Genomic DNA, 21,848 nt, shown 5'->3' with positions numbered 1-21,848 from the left:
ACCAAAATCTGAGTGTGATTCATGGAAACCTCAGGCCCTACAGTGGAACTGTGGGGAAATGATCCCCTCTCCCAGCAAACCATACCCTCCTCATAAGACAGGCACTGAAAACACATGTGACCAGTAGACAGGTAACTAGGATCCAGTGGATGGTTTGTTTTTTAAAGAGCTCTATTATTGTAGGATACCATAAAGTTCCCTTGTTTTAAGTGTATTAATTAAATGATTTTTAGTAAATGTGCAGAGTTGTGCCACCATCACCAAATCCAATTTGCAACATAGCCAATAAAGCAATTATCCTCCAATTAGAAAATAAATAAAAGGGGGGAAAAAAAAGAATAGTTTTCACACCCATTTATGGTCATTCTCTGCTGCCACTTTGCCCTGAGCATGGCCACATCAGGAGTGAGGGATGAGTCCCCAGGAGACCCTCTACCTGTGAGTAGAGGGCCAATGCCCCCACAACGTGCAGAGCATGACCTGCAAGCCAGCATCCCTCTCCTGAAGAGGCCCAGCTTGGGGCGCCTCCTGAGGGCAAAGGCCATGCTGAGCCCCATCCTTACCTCTCCAGGTGGATAAAGTTTGAAGAAAAGGTAGAGGAAGGAGGCGAACGCTGGAGCAAGCCCCACGTGTCCACGCTGTCCTTGCACAGCCTCTTTGAGCTCCGCACCTGCCTGCAGACGGGAACCGTGCTGCTGGATTTGGACGGTGGCTCCTTACCACAGATCATAGGTGAGGCAAGGACTGCTGTGGCCCCCGCAAACCAGGCAACATCCCCCTGCCCCTGCCCCGTCTCTTGCCCACCCTTGGTCTAGGTGGCATGCCCACCTCTGATGCCTGCCTAATTCTGCAGAGACCAGGTTTTGGGTCTGATGCTCCCAAAGCAGCGTCACGGTTGCTCCTAGTTTCAGATGCCTATAGAGAGGGCAAGATCAGCCTCTGAAATGCCATTCAGCAATGGAACGAAAGGGAGAGTGCTTCTGAGCCTGGTTGGAGACACCCATTGCCATGGCAACCTGTTTCTTATCAGGGTAAATGGATCATCACTCATCTTCAGGAAATTAGCTCTCGTTTGATGGAGTGACAAAGGAAGGGAGTAGCTTGCCTTACTGTCCCTAAAACTCCTTGTGAATTTTGTTTTAGCACATTCAGTGTTACCAGAAGTATGCTGCCCCAAATACTTTTCTAAAAAGAATTCACACTGGGACTAAAACCACTTGGCATAGTACCTTATGCTTCTTAGGGTCTCTCATGGCTATAATTTCATTTACTTTCCACAATATTATTGATAGAGCAGAGAATCCTATACCCGTATATGCGTGCATACGTGCACCCACATGCACACACGTGAACCACATCTGCACACATGCACACACATGCGCGAACTCCCACAGACACACACTTCTACCTATAAGGAGCCTGAAGGTTCATGACTGGTCCAAATTTTCAGTTTGTGGCAAAGGTTGGGACTGTTTCTACCTTCCATGCCTCCTTTAGTTCACTTTTAATCCCATAAATAACAGGTGAAACTGAAGACCCCCACACCCCTGGTCATTCTGTCCCCCGTGGACAAGGCATGTTTGTTTCCCACTTAGACGATGTCATTGAGAAGCAAATTGAGGATGGCCTCCTTCGTCCAGAGCTCCGCGAGAGGGTCAGCTACGTCCTCCTGAGGAAACACCGCCACCAAACCACAAAGCCCATCCACCGCTCCTTGGCCGACATTGGAAAGGCGGTCTCCTCCACCAGCAGTGAGTTGGACCATAACGCTTGTCCTCTGCATGCATCTCAAATCTCCAACCCTCCACTCTTGATATCCCAGAGTCGAGATGCCCAGACTCTAGCCTCGCTGGACCTGTCAGATAAGTGCCGGAATCAGTACAAAACTGATAATGCTGCTAGCTGAAAACACTTGAGGAATCTCTGCAGATCAATTATTTTAAAGTGGAAAACATTTAGCCTGCAGCAGGTACATACCAGCACTTACCCTGCACCAGGCAGGAGTGCTCCCTAGGTGTAAACTCACATCATCCTCAGGAGAGGCCCCAGACCAGCAATTGTTCTCACCACCCCCAGGGCGGGAGGCTGAGGCATGGAGAGGTTAAGTTACTTGCCTCGGGTCCAGTGATCAGTAGTTGTGGAATCAGGAGTGAACCTAGATCATCTACAACACCTGATCCCTATTTAATCAATTGTGTCGCTATCCCACTTTCAACAGTTACAGGTCTTTTCTCTAATCACAGTCACACTATCCACTTGCTTCAAAAGATTCTGAAAAACAAAAACAAAATCCAAAACAACCGAACCATCCTTTCTTCCTCGAAGGGGAAGAGATCTGTCCTGTAGCCTAGCTTTATTCAGGTGAAGTGACTGTAAATGAGGACTGTGCTAATGTGCGTCACTGCAGCAGGTCTGCTGGAGTTAAATCCCTCCGTGCCTCCCAGGTCGAAGCCCAGCCCGGAGCCCCAAGGCCGGCCCGAGCCTACACCACTCCACTGAGGACCTGAGGGTGCGGCAAAGTGCGAATTACGGCCGTCTGTGTGAGTTTCTCCGCCACGGTGCAGCCCCTTCGTTCTGGCTGGGGGCACTCTGAAGTCAATTTTCACACTTGTCATAGCAGAGGGGGTAAAGACCAGGGTCTGTCTAGAATTCTCAGGTGTCAGAAGAAATCTAGCATTCACCCTAAACCCTGGGCTGCCCTCATAGTCTAACTTACTACCAAAATTTTCTAGATAATTATTCCAAAAAATGCAACTCTAAATCAAGTCCTGTCCTAATACCCAGTCCCGTGTGCTCTGAAGCAAGTCCAGTCCCATGTGAAGGATCTGGGCATCCTTCACTTGGTCTAAGGCTTTGTTGTCACCACACTAATCATCAATCACGTTTTTGGTGACAAGTCTTCCTAGAAACAGGATTTAAAGCAGGCTAGATCTGTCTTGCAGCCCAGCTTTTCCTCCAGGACAGTCGGAGGATGTTCTTATCCTGCCTGACAGTCTTGGCCCCATGAAGTGAAACACTGGGGGAGCTGCAGCCCCCACGGGGGCCTGGGCGGGGCATGGCCACAGACTACGCTCTGTCAGGCAGTTTGTCAGGATGTACAGACGGGTGAGCGGTGAGGCAAAAAAAAAAAGAAAGAGGGAATTTGGGAAGTGAAAATAAAAAGCAGTGCAAAGGAGTATTTTCCTTTACGTACTTTCACCAAAATGACAAGGTGTGAATAAGCACAGCCCAGGGCTGCGCCGCTGACCAGGCCAGGGGAATGCTTCGGGACCGCAGTGGGATGTGACCAGAGCTACAGCTGGGCTGTGCCGCGGTCTTTTCTGAGAACAGTCTCAGTGACCCCAGGATGTGCTTAGTCTCCCTGGTCTTGGTTATTCCGCAGAGCAGTGCTGGCAGTCAGAGGCTGTGAGTGGCTTTGGCATATGAGCCTTCTGCTCATTTATTCACTGTGTATGAAGTCGTCCTGTGCCAACGTTGCCGTGGTGGGAACCTGGATAAAAGGCATGAATAAGTGGTTACAGCTTTGTGTGCGCACACCGCCCCCCTGCCCCACCACAGGACGGCACCTGGGAAGGCTCAGAGAGGAGGAGACACTTGCCTGAGTCTTGGAGAATAAATAGAAGTCTTCCAGTAGCATGTCTTTAGAACAAAGGGAGCACACAGCAGGTGAAGGGAAGGCGCTGTGAAGGGCACCGCATGTATGGGGAAACAGAGTGATTCCGTTCACCAGGGATGTAGGATATAAAGGAAAGAGGGTCTGAATCGAAGGGGGCCTATGTGTCTTGAAAAAGGTCCTGGCCTTTATTCTGAGGGTAATGAGTTCTCCTGGGAAGTCTGATGCGGGCACATGTCATGATCAGAAATAAGCTAGAAGGGACTGAATGACTGGGAGCAAGAGATGAGGGCCGTGTTCAGGCAGCGAGAGCGAGAATGGAAAGGGAAGGACGCTGGTGGAATTCAGCGAATGGTGGGAAGTGGGAAAAGGGAAGAGAGGGGAGTTGAAGCTGGCTCCAAGGTCTGCTCTGATTGCCCGTGAACACGTGGGATAGGGCACTGGGTGATCTAGGGTCTATAGAGGGAGTGTGATTTGATGGAAGACAATGAGTTTTGTTTCCTACTGTGCAGAGTCTGAGGTGCCAGGCGGGGCTGCTCAGACAAATCTGGAGCTTAGGGGAGAGATCTGGGCTGGAGATACAACCTGGGCACCCCCGGCACAAATGTAGATGGGGAAGAATCGGAAGTGGATGGGATTGAGCAAGGAGGAGGGGGTCAGCGCTCTGAAGGGTTTGAGTGCAAAGCAAGGCCCTGAGAAAAGCCCAGCCTGAGAGGATCCTCGATGGAAATAAAGGAAAGCAGAGTCTGGCAGTACAGGGACTCCAGAGGCCACAGAAAGCCTGAAGGGGCTCGCTGGATTTGGCTGCTGGTGGGAATGAGAGGTGGCCTTCTCCTGCCTTCATGCAGCAAGGAACTGTTGGCCCTGGGGAGCCCCACCTACCTCCCCTCTGCCAGCCCAAATCCCCAGCCCTCTTTAAAGACTCCCATGGGTCAGGGCAGACAGACGTGAAACTGCTCTCCTCTCTCCAACAGAGGCGAAGCTTGCTGATGCCTGGCTCCTCACCCAGTAGGGCGTCCGTGTCCCTCCCCACCCGCAGGGCCTGTGCAGAGCAGATATCTCAGTCTCTAAGAAGGCAGGGCAGCGGGCTGGGACCAGGAAGTAGCATATTGAGGAGTGAGAAGAAAGCAGTAGAACCTGAGGTCCAGCAACTCTTCTAAGAAAGCTGCCATCGAAAGGAAGGAGAGAGAGGATGCTAGCTGATAGGGGCTGCAGGATAATGGGGGAGTTTGCTTTGGTTGTGAAGATGGAGCAAGCCTGTGTAGAGACCAAGAGAAAGGGTTCTGCGAGAACCCGTCTCCCCTGATGGACCTTCTTTTCCTTTTCTCCTAGGTCACGCCCAGAGCAGAAGCATGAATGATATTTCTCTCACCCCAAATACCGACCAGGTAGAAAACCCCTGCCCTTGGCTGCAGCAGAGGGCCAGGGCAGGAAGAAGTCTTTGGTTTTAGGGGTGGGGAACCCTATGGGCAAAACTCTAGCCCCATGATAAAGTGGGGTCCCCAGTAAGGACACAGGTGGGGCTCTGGGCAGCCATGGTGACTGACAATCCATCACTGGGGCTGTGTGCTAGGCCCTGGGGACAGAGAGATGTGATCAGATGAGGTGTCAGCTGTCCTTGAACTGGGGATTTATTGAAGAGACTGCCACACAGAGTTTGCCTCTGCCATGACCCCCACCCACAAGCACTTTGAATGATGAAGTGGGGACTCGGGTGGGTAGAGAAGCAGTAGGGCCTCCCCATGGAGACATTAATGATAGTGAATCAGCTGGACTGCGCAATAGTGTATCTTCTCCTTGGCTGGTGCTGGATAAAGTCAATTCTTGTTTCTCACCAGCTTGGCTGAAACCTTGATAAGGTCAGAAGCTCACAAACAGCCCAGGAGCCCCATGACTATGCCCCTGAGGGAAGCGCACAGGAAGTTGCCCTCAGTTCCAAACACTCACACCTCAGGGGCAGAAGGTCTCAAGGTCCCCTTGCCTGCGCCCCCAGGAGTGGAAAGGAAGGTGAGGAAGGGCATCTGAAAGTTGGTACCAACTTCTCAAGAGCTCGGGCGACTTCCGGGGTTCAGGCAGCCCCAAGTTCGGGAGAAGGCAAAACAAAAGCATTCCCTCAAGTCAGTGAAGTCAGTGTCTGGATGGCCTTTTGGTGGCCAAAATATTTATAAAACAACAATAACAACATCAACCAACATTTGAGGTCCACACATTGGATGCACTGCACGGTGCAGGGCGTTTCCTGGGCATCGTGAGGGTACTATGCCACCTTCCCTCTACAGATGAGGGCACAAAAGAGTGAAATAATATGCCCAAGTTCACGCAGCTGAAAGGTGGCATGGCCATGATTTGATCCAGACAGTCTGACTCTAGAGCCCTTAATTGGGGGCTGACTTAGGAACGAGTGCCCTGGAATATTATTTAGAGAAGAACCCCACGTAGTTGAGCCATGACAAGAAAGCACTGGCTAGTGAAAGTTTTTCACAACCTAATTTTTTACTGCCTAAGTGGTGACAAGAATACTATCCACTACCTTCCCCAAGCAGAGCTGCCTTTAACTGAGGGACTGGAGCCCAACACCAGGCACCAGCGTCCAGTTCTCCTAAGCAGTTGTAGGATGCTGCTTCTCAGTGTTTGTAGCAGCAGTTGACTTGTTGTGGGGACAGCAGTTTTGTACAACAGAGGGTTTCTTTAGGTGCATCTTTTTTTTACCACTCCACATCAGCCCTGAGTTCCAGTGAGTTCCCAGTGGGCAGAGATGGATTCAGACAGTGTGGCCATGTGCAGTGACTTGGCAGAGCTGGACTAGAGTCCCCCGGGTTTAGGCAGTGGGGTCAGCAGGACCCTGGTTAGACAGGCCCATGTCCAGACCATCGCCCAGCCAGAACGCTCTCACAGTCCATTGCTGGGGTACTACCACCCCCGCCTCCTTCCTGGGACTGCAGGCTCTGTTTTCGCTCCTCTCTGCTCCCGGTTACACATGCTACATGGGCTATCCCAGAGCACTGTGGTTCCAAAACCTTGTTCTCCAGGACACGCCTATCACCGACCTCTCCTCCAGTCCCCTAGAGCTTCTCCCTGCCTGGTGCCCGGGGACATGGAGTTGGCAGGGGCACAGTGGCTGCCCTGGCATGCTCAGCCCTCCATCCTGAAGAACCTGCTTATGAATCAGCTGACAGAGCTTGGGACAAAGGGACCTTTTGAGTCCTGGGGATTCTGGCCTTCCCATTAACACCTGCTGTTGCTTCTTCTCACTACATTAGGGTCCTTGGTGCTGTTCCTGGGTGGTTATAGACAGTTTTATGTTTCTGAGTGGTTTTAAGAGATTATAAGGGTGTAGCCCTTACTCACAGAGCCTTATCGAGTGCTGGCAGGGCTCCAGCCCAGTCTGTATCACACACTCCATGAGTCAAATTAGGAAATGGCTGTGGGCCCAAAGGGGTAAGACCTGTTGGCCATGCCCATGCCTACAGCTGACCCCTCTCCAGGGACAGAGGAACCTATCTTCACTGAGCTTCTGTGCTCACAGGAGAGACTCCCATCAGGTGGGGAGTGAGTGGCAAAATTGTGGCACCCAAGGATCTCTCTGAAGCACTTGCCTGCTCCTCCTGGGCCCTTTCTTCCTTTGTCAGCTGCTATGGACTCCCACCAGCCCTGTGCTACCCAAACACCCCTCCCCACCTCTTTCTCTGAAACTGTATCTGTCCCTCGCCCACCTCTTGCTACCTAGAGGGAAAGTGATCTGAAAAGCTAATGCACCCTAAGATGTTCAAGATGAAGAGCATGTATGTGACCACCCCTGGGCGTTTTCTTTGTCTGAGAGGTCTTGGGAGGAATCAGTGTCTTATTCATAGAATGGAAGTCATAACCACAGAGAGTGGGCAGGCGGCTTGTCTCCAGCACCTCTCACATCAGACCCCACTCACTCTGCCTATTTGACCTTTCTGCCCTAAATAAACACCAGCCAGAGGGACTGGCTGGAGGGCACTTCAATAGTCTCAGCTGGAAAGGCTCAGCAGCTATGAGTTTCCTGGGAGGTTCCCTGGGGGTGACTTGGGGGCACAGAAGTCTCCCATAGCCTCGGATCCACAGGTACAGGGATTCCCATTAGCCAGAATGCTGGTGGCAAAGAGGAAACAAAGTCCGTCCACTCTGCCCATCAGGATGGTTTTGTTCCTCCCATAGCCACTAGGGTGAAGAAAGGACGAAGGGCTGGGCAATGGAGTATATGAGCCAAGACCCCCATCTGCTTGAGCTGCAGCTGGGGGATGAGACCTGCTGTCCAGCAAGCCTGGCTCTCTTCTCTGACCCCTCAGCTCATACTTCAGTAGAACAAGGAAGTATTGGGGGGGCGGGGCGGTCAAGTCATTGCCTGCTCCTTCCCATCTACGAAAGGCTTAGCTGGTCCCTGGGGTTAACCAACTTTGAGTTTCCTCATCTGCAGACTGCAGGAGAGTGTTGGGCTATTTCCTTCGGTCTCTAGAGAAATGCTGGGAGAATTTTGTAAGGTTAGGCCTCCAGAGTAGTCTGAATGAGCTAAGTAAGAGCCAAAACCACTGCGTATGAGTACCCATGCGTATCTCACGTCCCCCTCACTGACCAGCGGAAAAACAAATTTATGAAGAAGATCCCCAAGGACTCAGAAGCCTCCAACGTGCTTGTGGGCGAGGTGGACTTCCTGGACCAGCCATTCATCGCTTTCGTGCGTCTCATCCAGTCAGCCATGCTGGGAGGTGTGACCGAGGTGCCTGTGCCCACCAGGTGAGAACCGTTGACATCCGCCCACCACACTCACCCTCGGGTGGCCGGCTGTCCATGCAGTTAGCCAGCAGTGCTGCTGGAGACACCCCTAAAATGAAGAAGGAAAACTAGGGAACTGGCTGGGGAGGGAGATCTGACTGGGGAAGAGGTTTATAGAGTTTATTTAAAATAATCATAGACAAGAAGTAGCCAACAAGCGGAGAAGGCAATGGCACCCCACTCCAGAAGGCAGTGGCACCCCACTCCAGAAGGCAGTGGCACCCCACTCCAGTGCTCTTGCCTGGAGAATCCCATGGGCGGAGGACCTGGTAGGCTGCAGTCCATGGGGTCACTAAGAGTTGGGCACAACTGAGTAACTTCCCTTTCACTTTTCACTTTCATGCACTGGAGCAGGAAATGGCAACCCACTCCAGTGTCCTTGCCTGGAGAATCCCAGGGATGGGGGAACCTGGTGGGCTGCCGTCCATGGGGTCGCACAGAGTCAGACACGACTGAAGCGACTTAGCAGCAGCAGCAGCAGCAGCAGCAGCAGCAGTCAAGTGGGAGAGGGGTTGTTGGGTGAGTTCTGGGACACCAGGGCATGGTGAGGATGCCTAGGCAGAAATGAAGAGGAATGTATCTCCAAAGCAAATATGGGATTCATGGGAGCGAATATGGGAGATGCTTATGGTCAGTTAAAAAGCTGAGAATGGATACTATTTCGGACCAGAAAATCCTCTCCATCTGGTTTTATTTTTCCTTCTTGCTTTCCTCCTCCTCCTCCATCTTCTTTGCAGATTTCTGTTCATACTCCTGGGACCCTCTGGGAGAGCAAAATCCTACAATGAAATTGGCCGTGCCATTGCAACCCTCATGGTGGATGACGTAAGTGCCACGAGAAGCAGGTACTCCTGAACATCACGGCTCCTGCATCAGACATGGTGCCTTCATTCATTCGCTTATTCAACAGTCACATTTGAGCATCTCCTGTATGCCAGGTCCTGCACAGGTGTGAGGGTTATGACAACGAGGGAACAGTCACTGCCCTTTAGGAGCACCAATCAAGTGGGAGACAGCCTGACAACCCGAGAGTGAACCACATACCAACTGCCCAGGCAGTCAGGGGGCCCTTCACACACGATGGAGCTTCACAGTTAAGGATGAGCACAAGCTTAGGAGGCAGGCATTCCAGGCAAAGGGAACCAGGGCCACGGCTCAGAGATGGAGAGCTGGATGGGAGTGGTTTGATACAGGCTCAGTGGAAGGGTTTCAAGAGCAGAAGGTGACACCAAAGAAAGGAGCCAGAGCCTGTAGGCAGAGTTGAGAGTTGACCATCTGTGATGGGGAGACTAGGGGAGTTTAAAAACGAGCATGACCCAATCAGATCTGTAAAGTCAGAAAGAACATGCTGGAGACGGTGCAGAATGATGCAGCCTGACCCTCCAAAGATGAAGGGCTGGGATGTAAAACAGAGTTGAAATACCTGAGCTTCTTTGATTGGGCTGTCCACAGGTTTTCTGATGAGCTTGCTCTGTGGGAAACTGAGAGCAGGAAGGTAACTCAACTCAGGTCAGACGACTGGAATACAGAAACCTGGCTTACAGGCCCAGGAGGCACCTTTCTTTGAAAGTATATGCAGTGTGCCCCAAGGAGGTGGATGAGAGGGACGGCAGCAAGGCAGCGGCCCTCTCTCTTCCTACACCTCTCTCCCTGCCAGCTTTTCAGCGACGTGGCCTACAAGGCCCGGAATCGAGAGGATCTGATCGCGGGGATCGATGAGTTTCTGGACGAGGTCATAGTGCTTCCCCCGGGAGAATGGGACCCGAATATCCGAATTGAGCCACCCAAGAAGGTGCCTTCTGCTGACAAGAGGTGTGTGAGAATGAGCGGTGGCAAGCGGGGAAGTCATCCAGAGGGAGCTTTCAGTCTGTTCCTTTCTTATTTGGGTTTGAAAAAAAGACGTCAACATACACAGGGTTATACTTTTTTTCTCCAGTTTTATTTCTCTCTCTCTAAAAAAAATCAGAAGCCAATATGCTGAATGTGAGCATCTGTAAAACCTGGGTGACCTGTGAGGGGTATTGCTGGATCCTTTAATGTATTTTTCTCTGTATTTGAAGATATTTGATGATTGTAGCTGAAGAGGTTAAGCCTGATGAGGCCAGTCCTGGGGGTGCTGAGCTCTTCGTAGGATTGGGAGCCCTACCTGCCCCCTGTCCCCCTTCTCCTTCCAGGAAGTCCGTGTTCTCCCCGACGGAATTAGGCCAGATGAACGGCTCCGTGGCGGGAGGCGGCGGCGGGGCTGCTGGAGGCGGCGCTGCAGGCGGTGGCGGCGGCGGCGGCGGCGGCGGTGGCGGCGGGGCCGGCGGAGGGAGCGGCGCGGCTGATGGAGAGATGCCAACCGCGCATGAAATCGGGGAAGAGCTGATCTGGACAGGAAGGTGCCCACTCCAGGCCTGCCGGCCACTCCAGCTGTCTCAGATTTCTTTGCTCCTTTTAGGAATCTTCTCCTCCTCTGTCTGCTGCACCCACTTCAGGCCTTGCGGTCTGACCGCTGCACGCTTTTCCTCCCCCGCCTGCAAAGCTCCTCCGGGATCCGACAGGAAAGGGGAAGCGCGCATAAAGTGAAGGAACCCAGACTTTTCTTAGCACACCCTCTGTTAACTGTATTCGTTTTCTAGGGCTGCGGCAACACATATCACAGACTAGGTGGCTTAAACAATAGAAATTTATTCTCTCGGTGTTTTAGAGTCTAGAAGTTCCAAATCAAGGTGCCAGCAGGTCCAGGCTCCCTCTGACTCCTTCCTTGCCTGTCCCGAGCTGCTGCCTGCGGCCAGCAGTCATTGCTGCTGCTTGCCGTGCATCCTGCCTGTGTCCTCGCATGCTGTCCTGCCTGTGTTTCTGTCTTCATATCGCATTTTCCTCTTCTTCTGAAGATACCAGTCATATTGGATTAGGGTCCCCCAAACGACTTCGTCTTCGGAGAAGGCAATGGCAACCCACTCTAGTACTCTAGCCTGGAAAATCTCAGGGACAGAGGAGCCTGGTAGGCTATTGCCGTCCATGGGGTCGCACAGAGTCAGACACGACTGAAGCGACTTAGCAACAGCAGCAGCAGCAACTTCGTCTTAACTTGATTTCATGTGCAAAGACTCTGTTTCCAAATGAGGTCACATTTACAGGTTAGAATTTTGATACATCTTTTTTGGGGACACAATTCAGTCCATAACAGTCCCTTTTGAATTTTTTAACCTTATGTTACCTAGTCAAAAAACTTGTTTTAAAAGAAAACAATAGATTTTCCTGGCTTGTTTGGGTTTCTTTGCCAGCTTTTAGAATAACTTGGTTTGATCTGAATTTAGGAAAGGACAGAATCAGTCCTGCAAAGCTGTGACTTTGAGAAGGGAGTCACGTTTTACATGCCTTTGGCTGTCTGCCAGCCAGTGTTTCCCAACTTCACCCATGCCCTACCCTGATCCTTACCCAGGGGACATCTGGCAATTTTCAGAGACATCTTTGGTTTGTCCCAATTGGAGGGGAGACGATACTGTTATCTAGCAGACAGAGACCAAGGATGCTGCTCAGTGTCCTCTGATGCACAGGACTGCCCTCCCCATTAACAAAGGATTATCCAGCCTAAAATGTCAGTAGAACCAAGGTTGAAAAGCCCTGCTGTATGCTAAACCCTGCTTACTGTGTTTGGAGCTTTGGAGAATAGCGTCCCCAATAAACGCTCTCCCTAAACCTTAAATTTCCCACTTGTTTGTTCCACGAAGTAAATAAAATAAAATAAGGTTCAGAATCTGCCCTTGATGAATCTGCTATAAACCAGGATCTCTCCATCTCCTCCTAACACTGGACACACGTTTACCAAGCACAGAAATCCTGCAGATAGTCAGGGACACAAGGAAGATAGCCATCATTGGACCCCAGGAGTTTCATTCCCTGTAGAATGTTAGGTCTGCCCCCAAGACATGATCCCATAAGGCCTTCCCTCTCCCACTCGGGCTGTCTGTGACCACCCTTCCCAGTGGAGATGGTGGGTCTAAGGAGATAATTCTTTCCTGGTGTGAAATGTTCTGGTGAAAAGATCCCTTCCTCTATCCATCCCTAGTCAAGTTCCCTTCCTTGCCACAGGCCCTGCAGGCTCCTGGGACTAGCTCTGCCCCTACACTGGTGTTTGTGGTGAGAAAGCAATCCCTGGGCCTGTCTTGAGCAGGTTCTTCGGTGGCCTGTGTCTTGATGTCAAGAGGAAGCTGCCCTGGTTCCCAAGTGACTTCTACGATGGCTTCCACATTCAGTCCATCTCTGCCATCCTATTCATCTACCTCGGCTGCATTACCAACGCGATCACCTTTGGTGGGCTTCTGGGAGATGCCACTGACAATTATCAGGTGCGTGTGTAAGTTGGAGACGTGAGTGCAAATCTCAGAAAAATCTGTTGCCACAAGGTGGTGGTAAGGAGCTACAAGCCATAATCCCGGAACCAAAGCAAGGATTCCATCCACCATTCAGGGGCAGTTCATCACTTTTTGCAATTCTTTACACTTCAAAAAATAGTAATAATAATAATAGCAAGCTGACATAATTGAAAAATCTGAAGCTAAGTCATATTACTAAAGACAAAATTTAAAGATGACGTAAATAGATCAAATGTTTAAGGGGAAATCATCTGCTTTGGTATTTGATATTTTTCCTACCGATGCTTGAATTTAATCATCACAATTAATTGAGTGGCTAATTGTGACCTTCTTCCTGTACTTTAAAAAAAAACCTCACCTTAAATTATTAGCTTGAAGTTAAGATATTTTTAGAAATGTCTATCGTGACAGTAAGACAGGTCTCCCTGGGGAAAACAGTTCAACAGCGACACTAGACTGAGACCCAGACAAGGGCCTTCTCTAATGGGAGCCTTCAGGATAGCACCACTGGAAAGCTCGAGCACCAAGGTAAAGACCCATTTTCCTAGATAAATTGAAATGAGTGCCTATCTCCAGCCCACACCACGCTCCTGAGCGGCAGGTTCAATATCCAACTGCCTCCTGGGCATGTCCATATCGCTGCCCCTTGGGATTCCCCAACTCACAGGACCAACATTCCATCTATTGTCTTCCCTCCAGACCTGATGCTACCCCAGCCAACGAGCAAGACCATGGTTGACCCAGATATTCACACATCATCCTTGACTCATGAATCCCGGGGTTGCCCAGTAGGTCTCATGATGTGGTCCTGCTTGCCTTTCAAGCCCCATCTCCCATTTATTCCCCTTCTCAGATATCTATCCTCACTCATCTGCATTGTTTTCCATCAATCCTGATCATCTTTCAGTTTTTCAAAGCCAGGCTCCCTTTCAGCTCCAGCCTCTGTACACTCTGTTCTCTTTTCCCAGACCACGCTCTTTCTCATCACTCCACTTACACTATGCTCCTGGTCTATTCTCGGCCCAATTTTGGGGTCTCAGCTTCAGTCTGTCTACCTCTTGGGAGGCTTTCCTGACCACCCTTCACTCCTGCTGTGTGCTCCTGTGACACCCTTATCTTATCTCAGCTTATCACATCCCTTGGCAGTGGTTCTTAATAAGAGATGATTTTGAGCCCTAGGAAACATTGGGTAACATCTAAAGACAATTTGAGTTATTATAACTGGGAGGTGAGGTGCTACTGTGATGCTAATAAACATCCTACAATGCACAGGGCATCCCCCGCCTCACCCCACAACAGAGAATGATCTAGCCTGAAATGTAAGTAGTGCTGAAGTTGAGAAACTCTTCTGTATGGAAATTGCCTAGTTACTTGTCTGTATCTCCCACTAGAATGAAGATGTATTTTCTTGTTTGCCCGTGGGTCCTCAATACCTAGCACAATGCCTGATGCATAGTTGGCCCTTAATGGATTTTGAATGAATGAATGATCTGATCTCTAAAATCACCTACTAGATCTTTGAATGAAAAAATGATTGGGTAGATGAATGGGCTGTCCTCTGGGAGTAAAACTGGCATGGGGTACAAGCACAACCATCGGCAGCCCTGTTTTTGAGGCCCTGCTGCTGCTGCTGCTAAGTCGCTTCAGTCATGTCCGACTCTGTGCAACCCCATAGACGGCATCCCATCTGGCTCCTTTGTCCCTGGGATTCTCCAGGCAAGACTGCTGGAGTGGGTTGCCATTTCCTTCTCCATTTGAGGCCCTAGCATGCCAAAGGAAGTCATATGGGGCCTAGAATTAGGGAGAGTGATGCTGGCAACTGTGGGAGGTTGTGGAGTCAGAGATGGGGAGCAGAATTTGAGGAGGAGAGGACCTGGGACAAAGGACAGGCGCTGTGGCCTGAGCCCTTGCCAAGATAGCTGGGTTCCAGCTTGTTGGAGAGTCCCCTTCTCATGCCTGTACTGAGCCTCACAGTCCTTGTGCCCCCAGGGAGTGATGGAGAGTTTCCTGGGCACTGCCATGGCTGGCTCCTTGTTCTGCCTCTTCTCGGGACAGCCTCTCATCATACTCAGCAGCACGGGACCCATCCTCATCTTTGAGAAGCTCCTCTTCGACTTCAGCAAGTAGGTGCCCTTCCCGCCCCAACCCTCCTCCCAACGCATCTGCTCCTCACTTGCTGCAGTTATGCGGCGGGTGGGGTAGGGGAGGAGCCCCGAGAGGGAGATGGGCTGAGAAGGCACCAAAACTGTTAGGAGGTGCTGCGAGGCGGTCCATCCTGACTCCCCTCCGCTACCTGCCTTAAAGCCATTTTACTGCATATTAGCAAAGTGCATAGGGAGAAATCCAGGCAAGACAAGAAGAGAGCATTCACACCACTAGCAGAGTGAGCAATTATGACCTGAAAGCCAATGCAGTGTATAAAATGTTTCAGGCTGGAGGTTGGAAGGCTGTACCCTGACTCAGGCAGCTCTGGGCTCAGTTGCTGCACCTACAGCCTGAGCCCATTTCTAAGGCCTGCTCCAGCTCAGTCATTCTGAAATTCCCTGTTTTCATTCACTCTGGCTGTTTGTTACCAAATGTTTCAGAATGGAAGTGTGTGAGCACCTTTTTGCCACCCCAAGAGATCCTTGCCCCAGAATTCTCTCAGACCAGAAATTCTCTCAGACAGTTCCAGTCCTCTTGCAGTTCCTAGGGGGATATCTGTGCCACAGGAGGAGCAGATGAGCCCCCCAGGGTGGGTCTGGGGAGCTGAGCACAGCCCAGAGCCCGGGCTGGAGGTCTTCGCTTCCCTCTGCCTTCCAGAGGCAACGGCCTGGACTACATGGAGTTCCGCCTCTGGATTGGCCTGCACTCGGCCGTCCAGTGCCTTATCCTGGTGGCCACAGATGCCAGCTTTGTCATCAAGTATATCACCCGCTTCACTGAGGAGGGTTTCTCCACCCTCATCAGCTTCATCTTCATCTACGATGCCATCAAGAAGATGATCGGTACCTTCAAGTACTACCCCATCAACATGAACTTTAAGCCTGACTCTATCACCACCTACAAATGCGAGTGTGTCGCCCCTGACACAGGTGACCGGTAACCCCAGAGGTGCCCTGGGCCTCACCCACCACCCACTCCCCGACAACATGCAGACCCCTTCTGTCCCCGTTTCTCTACTCAAATGCAGGGGAGTGGAGCAGCTTGGGAGGGGCAGTTCAGCCAAGGGCTTTCTATCCCAAGGGAGCAAGTACAGGGGCTTAAACCAGTTTTTGGAAGGAATCCAAGGGGACAAGAGCTCTAATGAGGGTCAAAATCCCAGAGCCCAGGGTTATAATCAGGAGGGAGCAGTGGTAGTGATACCCCGGGAGAGGAAGAAGGCATGCTTGGCCTCAGCGTGGGGTGATGCCCAGCGTCAGGAGTGCTGCTCAGGGGTTCCCACGTCAGGCCAGAGGTAGACTTGATGGGACCTCAAGTCCCTCCCAGTTACACGAGTTCATGACACTGTGAGCTCTCCCTGACACATTTCTGCCAGTGTTTATAGCCGAAGGATGAGCATCCCTGCAGATGGTGACATGTCCAGGGTAGAGGGCCAGTCAGGGTGAGGAGAGCCTGGTAACCATGTCACTGAAGAATGATTGGAGAACCTGGGGTTAACCAGATCTTAGAGTGGTATGAGAGAAGGACTGTCATGTCACAGAGGGGCCAGACTCACCCTGTGTAACTATAAGATGCAGAAGGAGGGCTGAGGAATGAAAGCTCCAGGAAGCCAAGTGCTGGCTGAATTCAAGGTATAACTTACAGAGGTGGGAGCCACCCCCCTGAGAGGTACGGGTCCCCTAGGGTAGTAGCAAACAGCTTGGACACTACCTGGATATCCATCTGCCAAAGGTATCTTAGAAAGGACCCCCGCTCTGGGTGGGAGGCTAAATCAACCAACATCAGTCCGATAATACTCAGTGCCACTCCTGTGAAGTTCCTTTCTGACCAAAAAAGCATCATCTGTAATGTTAGGACTTTCCATTCGTGGACCACTGGCCTCCTTCACAGTCGTAATCACGCCCCTAGCAGCCCTCAGAGGGATGCACCCAGAGTGCCCAGGATGCTATAGAGCAGAGCCGAGAGGGACATCCACGTATCTCCTAGCACCGCCAGGCTGGACTCACAGAGCAAACTGAGGTCCAGAGACACCCAAGGTCACACCAGTTTCTTAGCTGTAAAAGACGGGTATCAGTGCCGCTGGTCTCACGGGATGCTTGTGACATTTTCATTTCTATACTCAGATTGGGTTGGAATTGCACATAAGTAGACACTGTGTTGTTCAGCACCTTAATACATATGATTGATTAAAAATAATTGATCATAAGTCAACCAAAATATTTGTTGCACAATTACCATGCCCTCGACTTTAGGCTAAGGATTCCCTGGTGGCTCAGACGGTAAAGCGTCTGCCTGCAATGTGGGAGACCTGGGTTCAATCTCTGGGTCAGGAAGATCCCCTGGAGAAGGAAATGGCAACCCACTCCAGTACTCTTGCCTGGAAAATTCCATGGATGGAGGAGCCTGGTAGGCTACAGTCCATGGGGTCACAAAGGGTCGGACACGACTGAGCGACTTCACTTATAAAAGTTTTCTGACCTCAGAGAATGTGGTTTTGGTTGTACACTCTCACCCTCTGTCACTGCACTGAATTGGTAAAGATGTCTAGACCTAATTTTTTCTTTTTTTCCTCTATCATTAATTTTGAGGTATTTCATTAAAATCCAGCAGGAGGTGAAGCTGTCCTTCACCCTGAGCCAGGGCATGTCGCTTGCCCAGGAGACTGAGGAGATCCTACCTGCTGGCTCTTGTCATCATGCCCAGGAGTAAATCCCGCCTCTGTGGGCCAAGCCCCACTGGGGCGCTTTCATTTTCTGCTCACACCCTTTGAACCACAGATCCATTGCATTAAACACACATGTTCCCACAAACATGGCTTTCAGAACTACACGTGCTTGATTTCTTTCAGAAATGATCCAAATTCTGAGGTCATATGGACATTCTGGGAATCATCTATCCACAGGAGAAACCAAATATAGGGGTTCCCTAGGAACAGGGGACCCACTCCAGTGTTCTTGCCTGGAGAATCCCAGGAACGGGGGAGCCTGGTGGGCTGCCGTCTATGGGGTTGCACAGAGTCGGACACGACTGAAGCGACTTCGCAGCAGCAGCAGCAGGAACAGGGGATATAAGCATGAAAGGACATATAAGTTAGGATTTGAGAACCATTATCGAATCCACCTAACTCCAAATAGCATCTGGCCTGGCCTGGCCCAGGTCCCTGATGTCACTGCATTCTTTCAGATCATGCTATTATTGCCTTGGTTCTCAAAGTTGGTCCCTAGAAGCATCATCAATACTATCTGGGAACTTGTTAGGAATGTGGATTCTCAGGCACCACCCCAGACCTGCTGAATCAGAAACTGGGGGGATAGAGCCAGCGGTATATTAACAAGCCTTCTGGGTGAGTCTCATGCTTAAGTTTGAGAACCACAGCTCTATTAAACCAAATCATTATTAGCAACTAGCCCTAGTGAGATTAGGTTTTCCGTTTCCTCCTGAAAAGTAAAGGAACAGGAAACAGGACAAGTTAGTTTTGATTAGGGGAATATGAAAGGGAAGATTCTAGATGTTTAGCAGGCTGGAGTGAGGGAGATAACTAGGACGGTTTCTTTCCCAGTCCATGGGCCACTCATTTTCTAATAGTTCCATAATCCTAGTGGTACTGCAAAACCCAGTTTGACCATGGTACTCTCACTCTTTATCGTAAGAGCTTGTTTGGGGGCACTATTTTTAATTTAATCTTGTTTCCATTGTAACTGATTTGTATTCTATTTATGGATGCTGCATACACTGACTTGGCTGCTTTCAATCCCAAGTGAGTACCACTTTGTAAACACTGGAATTTAAAACTAGTTGACAGTTGGACCTTTTCTGGGATTTTCCATGTTATAGTTCTACCTTCATCTCCAAGTGGCTTTCAAATAAACCTTATATTGTTCTCAATATCAAAGAATGATAAAGCCTAAGCAGAAGACATCAAAGGAAAATCTGATCTGACAACTCGGGCAATTGAACAGCGCTGCACTCCCCAGCTCAGGTGTTAGCTGGGAGTCCTGCAGCATTTGTGTGAGCAGCCCTGAGTCAGCCTTCCTGCCTGCCTTCTCTGCTCCACTGTTAACTGTGCATCATGTTCTTTTGGTCAGCTGTGTGAGGAAAGGCAGCAGCTGTCCTTGATTTCTCTTCAGAATAATTGTAACAAACCTCTGGGTTTGTAGAACTTCTCAGAATATTCTGCTATGGGTCAAGACTGAATTCCTTAGCCACTCCCAGCCCCAAATGCCCAATTATGGGCCACATTAAAGGGTCCTTGATCACATCCACCCCATGGCAGTTTATTGGAGGTTGCAGGATGCTTCAAGAATAGCCTCTTCTTCCCTCTGGGTTCCTAACCAGAGCTAGAAGGAGCCAAATGGGGCTTATGATGGATTTCAGGTCATTGCCAGCCAGCTGGCTGGGCCTCCTTCCTTCCTGCTCAAGTCAGCCACGGAGGAAGAGCTGAGTCAGCCTTCATTTGGAAGGCAAGGAGGCTCCGGCCCTGCTCCTTCATCTGTGCAGTGCAGGAGCAAGAGAGATGGCAGCAAGCAGCCCTCCAAAGCTGCCTTTTAATAAATGGCCACATCTCATGGCCCCTGAAAGGAACCCTCCTCTGCTCCACTCACTCAGGGACACTGAGGCTGGGGCAGGGGAATGCGGACAAGGGATCCAGAGTGAAGGCTGAGAACAGCACCTCTGGGGTCCTAATTCTCCTTCAGGTCCTGGACCCAGCTTTAATTTTCCTCAGCAAGCATTTAAGGGGAAGATTAGGAAAGATATCAAACAAGTTCTTGCAGGCCCAGCTGACCTAAAAAACCAAAGCAAAACACATATAGAGAGCGCAGGAGAGAAGGGAAGTGTAATTTGAAAGGGAGCAGAGCAGGAAAGGAAGCTCGCTGTCTAGAGCTGGGAGATGTGTCGGCTCCAGCCAGTCTGGGATAGATAGTGGCTCCTTCGAGTAGGAATTGTGTGACCTTGGGCAAAGGGCAGGTTACTTAGCCTCTCTGGGCCTCAGTTACCTCATCTTTAAAATGGGGAGATTTCTTGGGGATTTAGGAACTAGCAAGATGATGTGTTTAAGCGTTTGGCATAACGCATGGCAAAGAGTAAGTTCTTTGAAAATGTTTTTTAAAGTCTAAGAGCAGAGACATTGGTCAGGTGAGTGGTAGGGTTCCATAAGGCAAATTATTTACCCACTTGTGTTAGAGTTTTGTCTTGGCAGCAGTTTTTAAAGCCAGCCCTTTGAGATCAGACAGGATCTGTCCTAACCTGGTGCAGCTAGTCTATCAGAACTGTGGCCTAGGGTCTCTCTTCAGGCAAAGTGAGAAGAGTGAAGCGGGGCAGCTACCCTCACAATGAAAACAGTCTTTGGCCCTAAGGAACTGGAAGGAAATATGAAAGGGCGGGGCCCGGGGTGGGGTGCAAGCTCCCCACCTGGCAGTTGATGACCCTTCCCCATGCCCTTTGCTCATCCGCAGTGAATACAACCCTGTTCAATGCTTCAGCCACGCTGCCACCAAATACCAACACTTCTCTGGTAAGTCCTTTTCTCTTATTTCAGACATTTAAGGGTTTTTGTCTGTTGGAGAAGTGTGGATATCACATTGCAAAGGTGTGTGAACATAGGGTGGCCTGATTCATTGGGGACCTTCATTATATGAAACTACCACACATCTCAATACAAACATACAAAATGGCTAGTGGCAAGCATCTGTGTAGTTCATTATGTGGGTTCCTGAATATTTGCACATTAATTTTTCAAAATATAAATTTTTAAATAAATTACTCTCCTTTTATTATGCTTAGAGACATGTATATGGATGTGTGTACATGTACATACTTAGGAACATATACATATATGAATATGTATAGGAATGTATATTATATACACATATGTAATTGTTTTGTGTGCCCTGGATTTTAAACCTCTGGGACACCAAAGGTCAGGTGACTGAAGTGACTAACCTTACAGAGGTCTGACAAGGGTGGGGTGTGAGCCCCAGCATGTGAAAGGGTGTTCAAAGAGGAAGGAGAAGGGAGGGTACATGTGAGACACTCCAGGAAGGCGGTGTGCACAGGACCCATGGTTGACTGGTTGGGATGGGAGCCAGACCTGCACTTTTCTTCTAACACAGCAGTACCTCCTAGAACACAATGAAGAAGCACATGTCAGCTTCTGACCTTCCCAGGGAGCCTCCTGCTCGTCATTCCTTGAAACAGCCTGTCCCCAGAAGCATAACTCTGTTGCTGGGCACCAGTATGGGGCAGGAGAGCTGGGCCCCCCAGCCCCCGTGAGCATGGGAGGGCTGTGTGGGCTGCCTGGAAGCTGCAGGTGGGGGGACGCAGCTGACCTGCCAGGAAGGCCCTGACTGTTTCTCTCCTGTCTTGGTCTCCAAGTACAACCCCCTTAACCTCACAGCGCTGGACTGGTCCCTGCTGAGCAAAAAGGAGTGTTTGAACTATGGTGGGCGCCTACTTGGGAATTCCTGCCAGTTCATCCCAGACCTGGCACTCATGTCATTCATCCTTTTCTTCGGGACATACTCCATGACCCTGACCCTGAAGAAGTTCAAATTCAGCCGCTATTTCCCCACGAAGGTAACTTCACCCTGCAATTAGAAGGGGGCCTCTAGTCAGACAGTCCACGTGGCAGCCTCTGCTGAGTCCCTGAGAGGGTTCTGGTCCATGTGATGGGTTCACATCAGCGCTTGCTCACTGAGAAGTTTTTTGTTAAGAGCACAGACGTTGTAGTCGGAGAGAACTGGGTTCCTGTGTTGTCAATGACAATGTCCCCATGACAACACTTGATATTATCAGACTTTTTGCTTTAGCCTAGTAGTATATTGTGGTTTTCTTCATTTTATTTCCCCAGCAACTAATATGTTGAAAATCTTTTCATGTGTTTATTGGCCATGGGACCGTTGACTTTCTTCTTGTAAGAGGCTGTTTCCATTTCTTGC

General features: G+C 50.2%; 1 protein-coding gene across 4 annotated transcripts in view; it reads left to right on the top strand.

Moving 5' to 3' along the window:
- SLC4A5 (solute carrier family 4 member 5) overlaps positions 1-21,848 on the top strand; it is a 123,194-nt gene that overhangs the window by 76,871 nt on the left and 24,475 nt on the right. For 3 of the 4 annotated variants that reach the window (XM_042248106.2, XM_042248105.1, XM_042248107.1), the window contains 13 exons: positions 572-732; positions 1,596-1,751; positions 2,445-2,540; positions 4,946-5,001; positions 8,214-8,371; positions 9,148-9,235; positions 10,068-10,222; positions 10,585-10,791; positions 12,570-12,744; positions 14,761-14,894; positions 15,574-15,845; positions 20,367-20,425; positions 21,286-21,486. In XM_042248106.2, coding sequence (XP_042104040.1) covers positions 572-732; positions 1,596-1,751; positions 2,445-2,540; positions 4,946-5,001; positions 8,214-8,371; positions 9,148-9,235; positions 10,068-10,222; positions 10,585-10,791; positions 12,570-12,744; positions 14,761-14,894; positions 15,574-15,845; positions 20,367-20,425; positions 21,286-21,486 — 1,918 coding nt within the window. The remainder of the gene's footprint in view (positions 1-571; positions 733-1,595; positions 1,752-2,444; positions 2,541-4,945; positions 5,002-8,213; positions 8,372-9,147; positions 9,236-10,067; positions 10,223-10,584; positions 10,792-12,569; positions 12,745-14,760; positions 14,895-15,573; positions 15,846-20,366; positions 20,426-21,285; positions 21,487-21,848) is intronic. The other variant, XM_042248108.1, reaches the window with a different exon arrangement.

Source organism: Ovis aries, chromosome 3 (assembly GCF_016772045.2).
Source record: "Ovis aries strain OAR_USU_Benz2616 breed Rambouillet chromosome 3, ARS-UI_Ramb_v3.0, whole genome shotgun sequence".
NCBI lineage: Eukaryota > Metazoa > Chordata > Mammalia > Artiodactyla > Bovidae > Ovis > Ovis aries.
The sequence above is the reverse complement of the archived record's forward strand: the minus strand, read 5'-3'. Positions and strand labels throughout refer to the sequence as shown.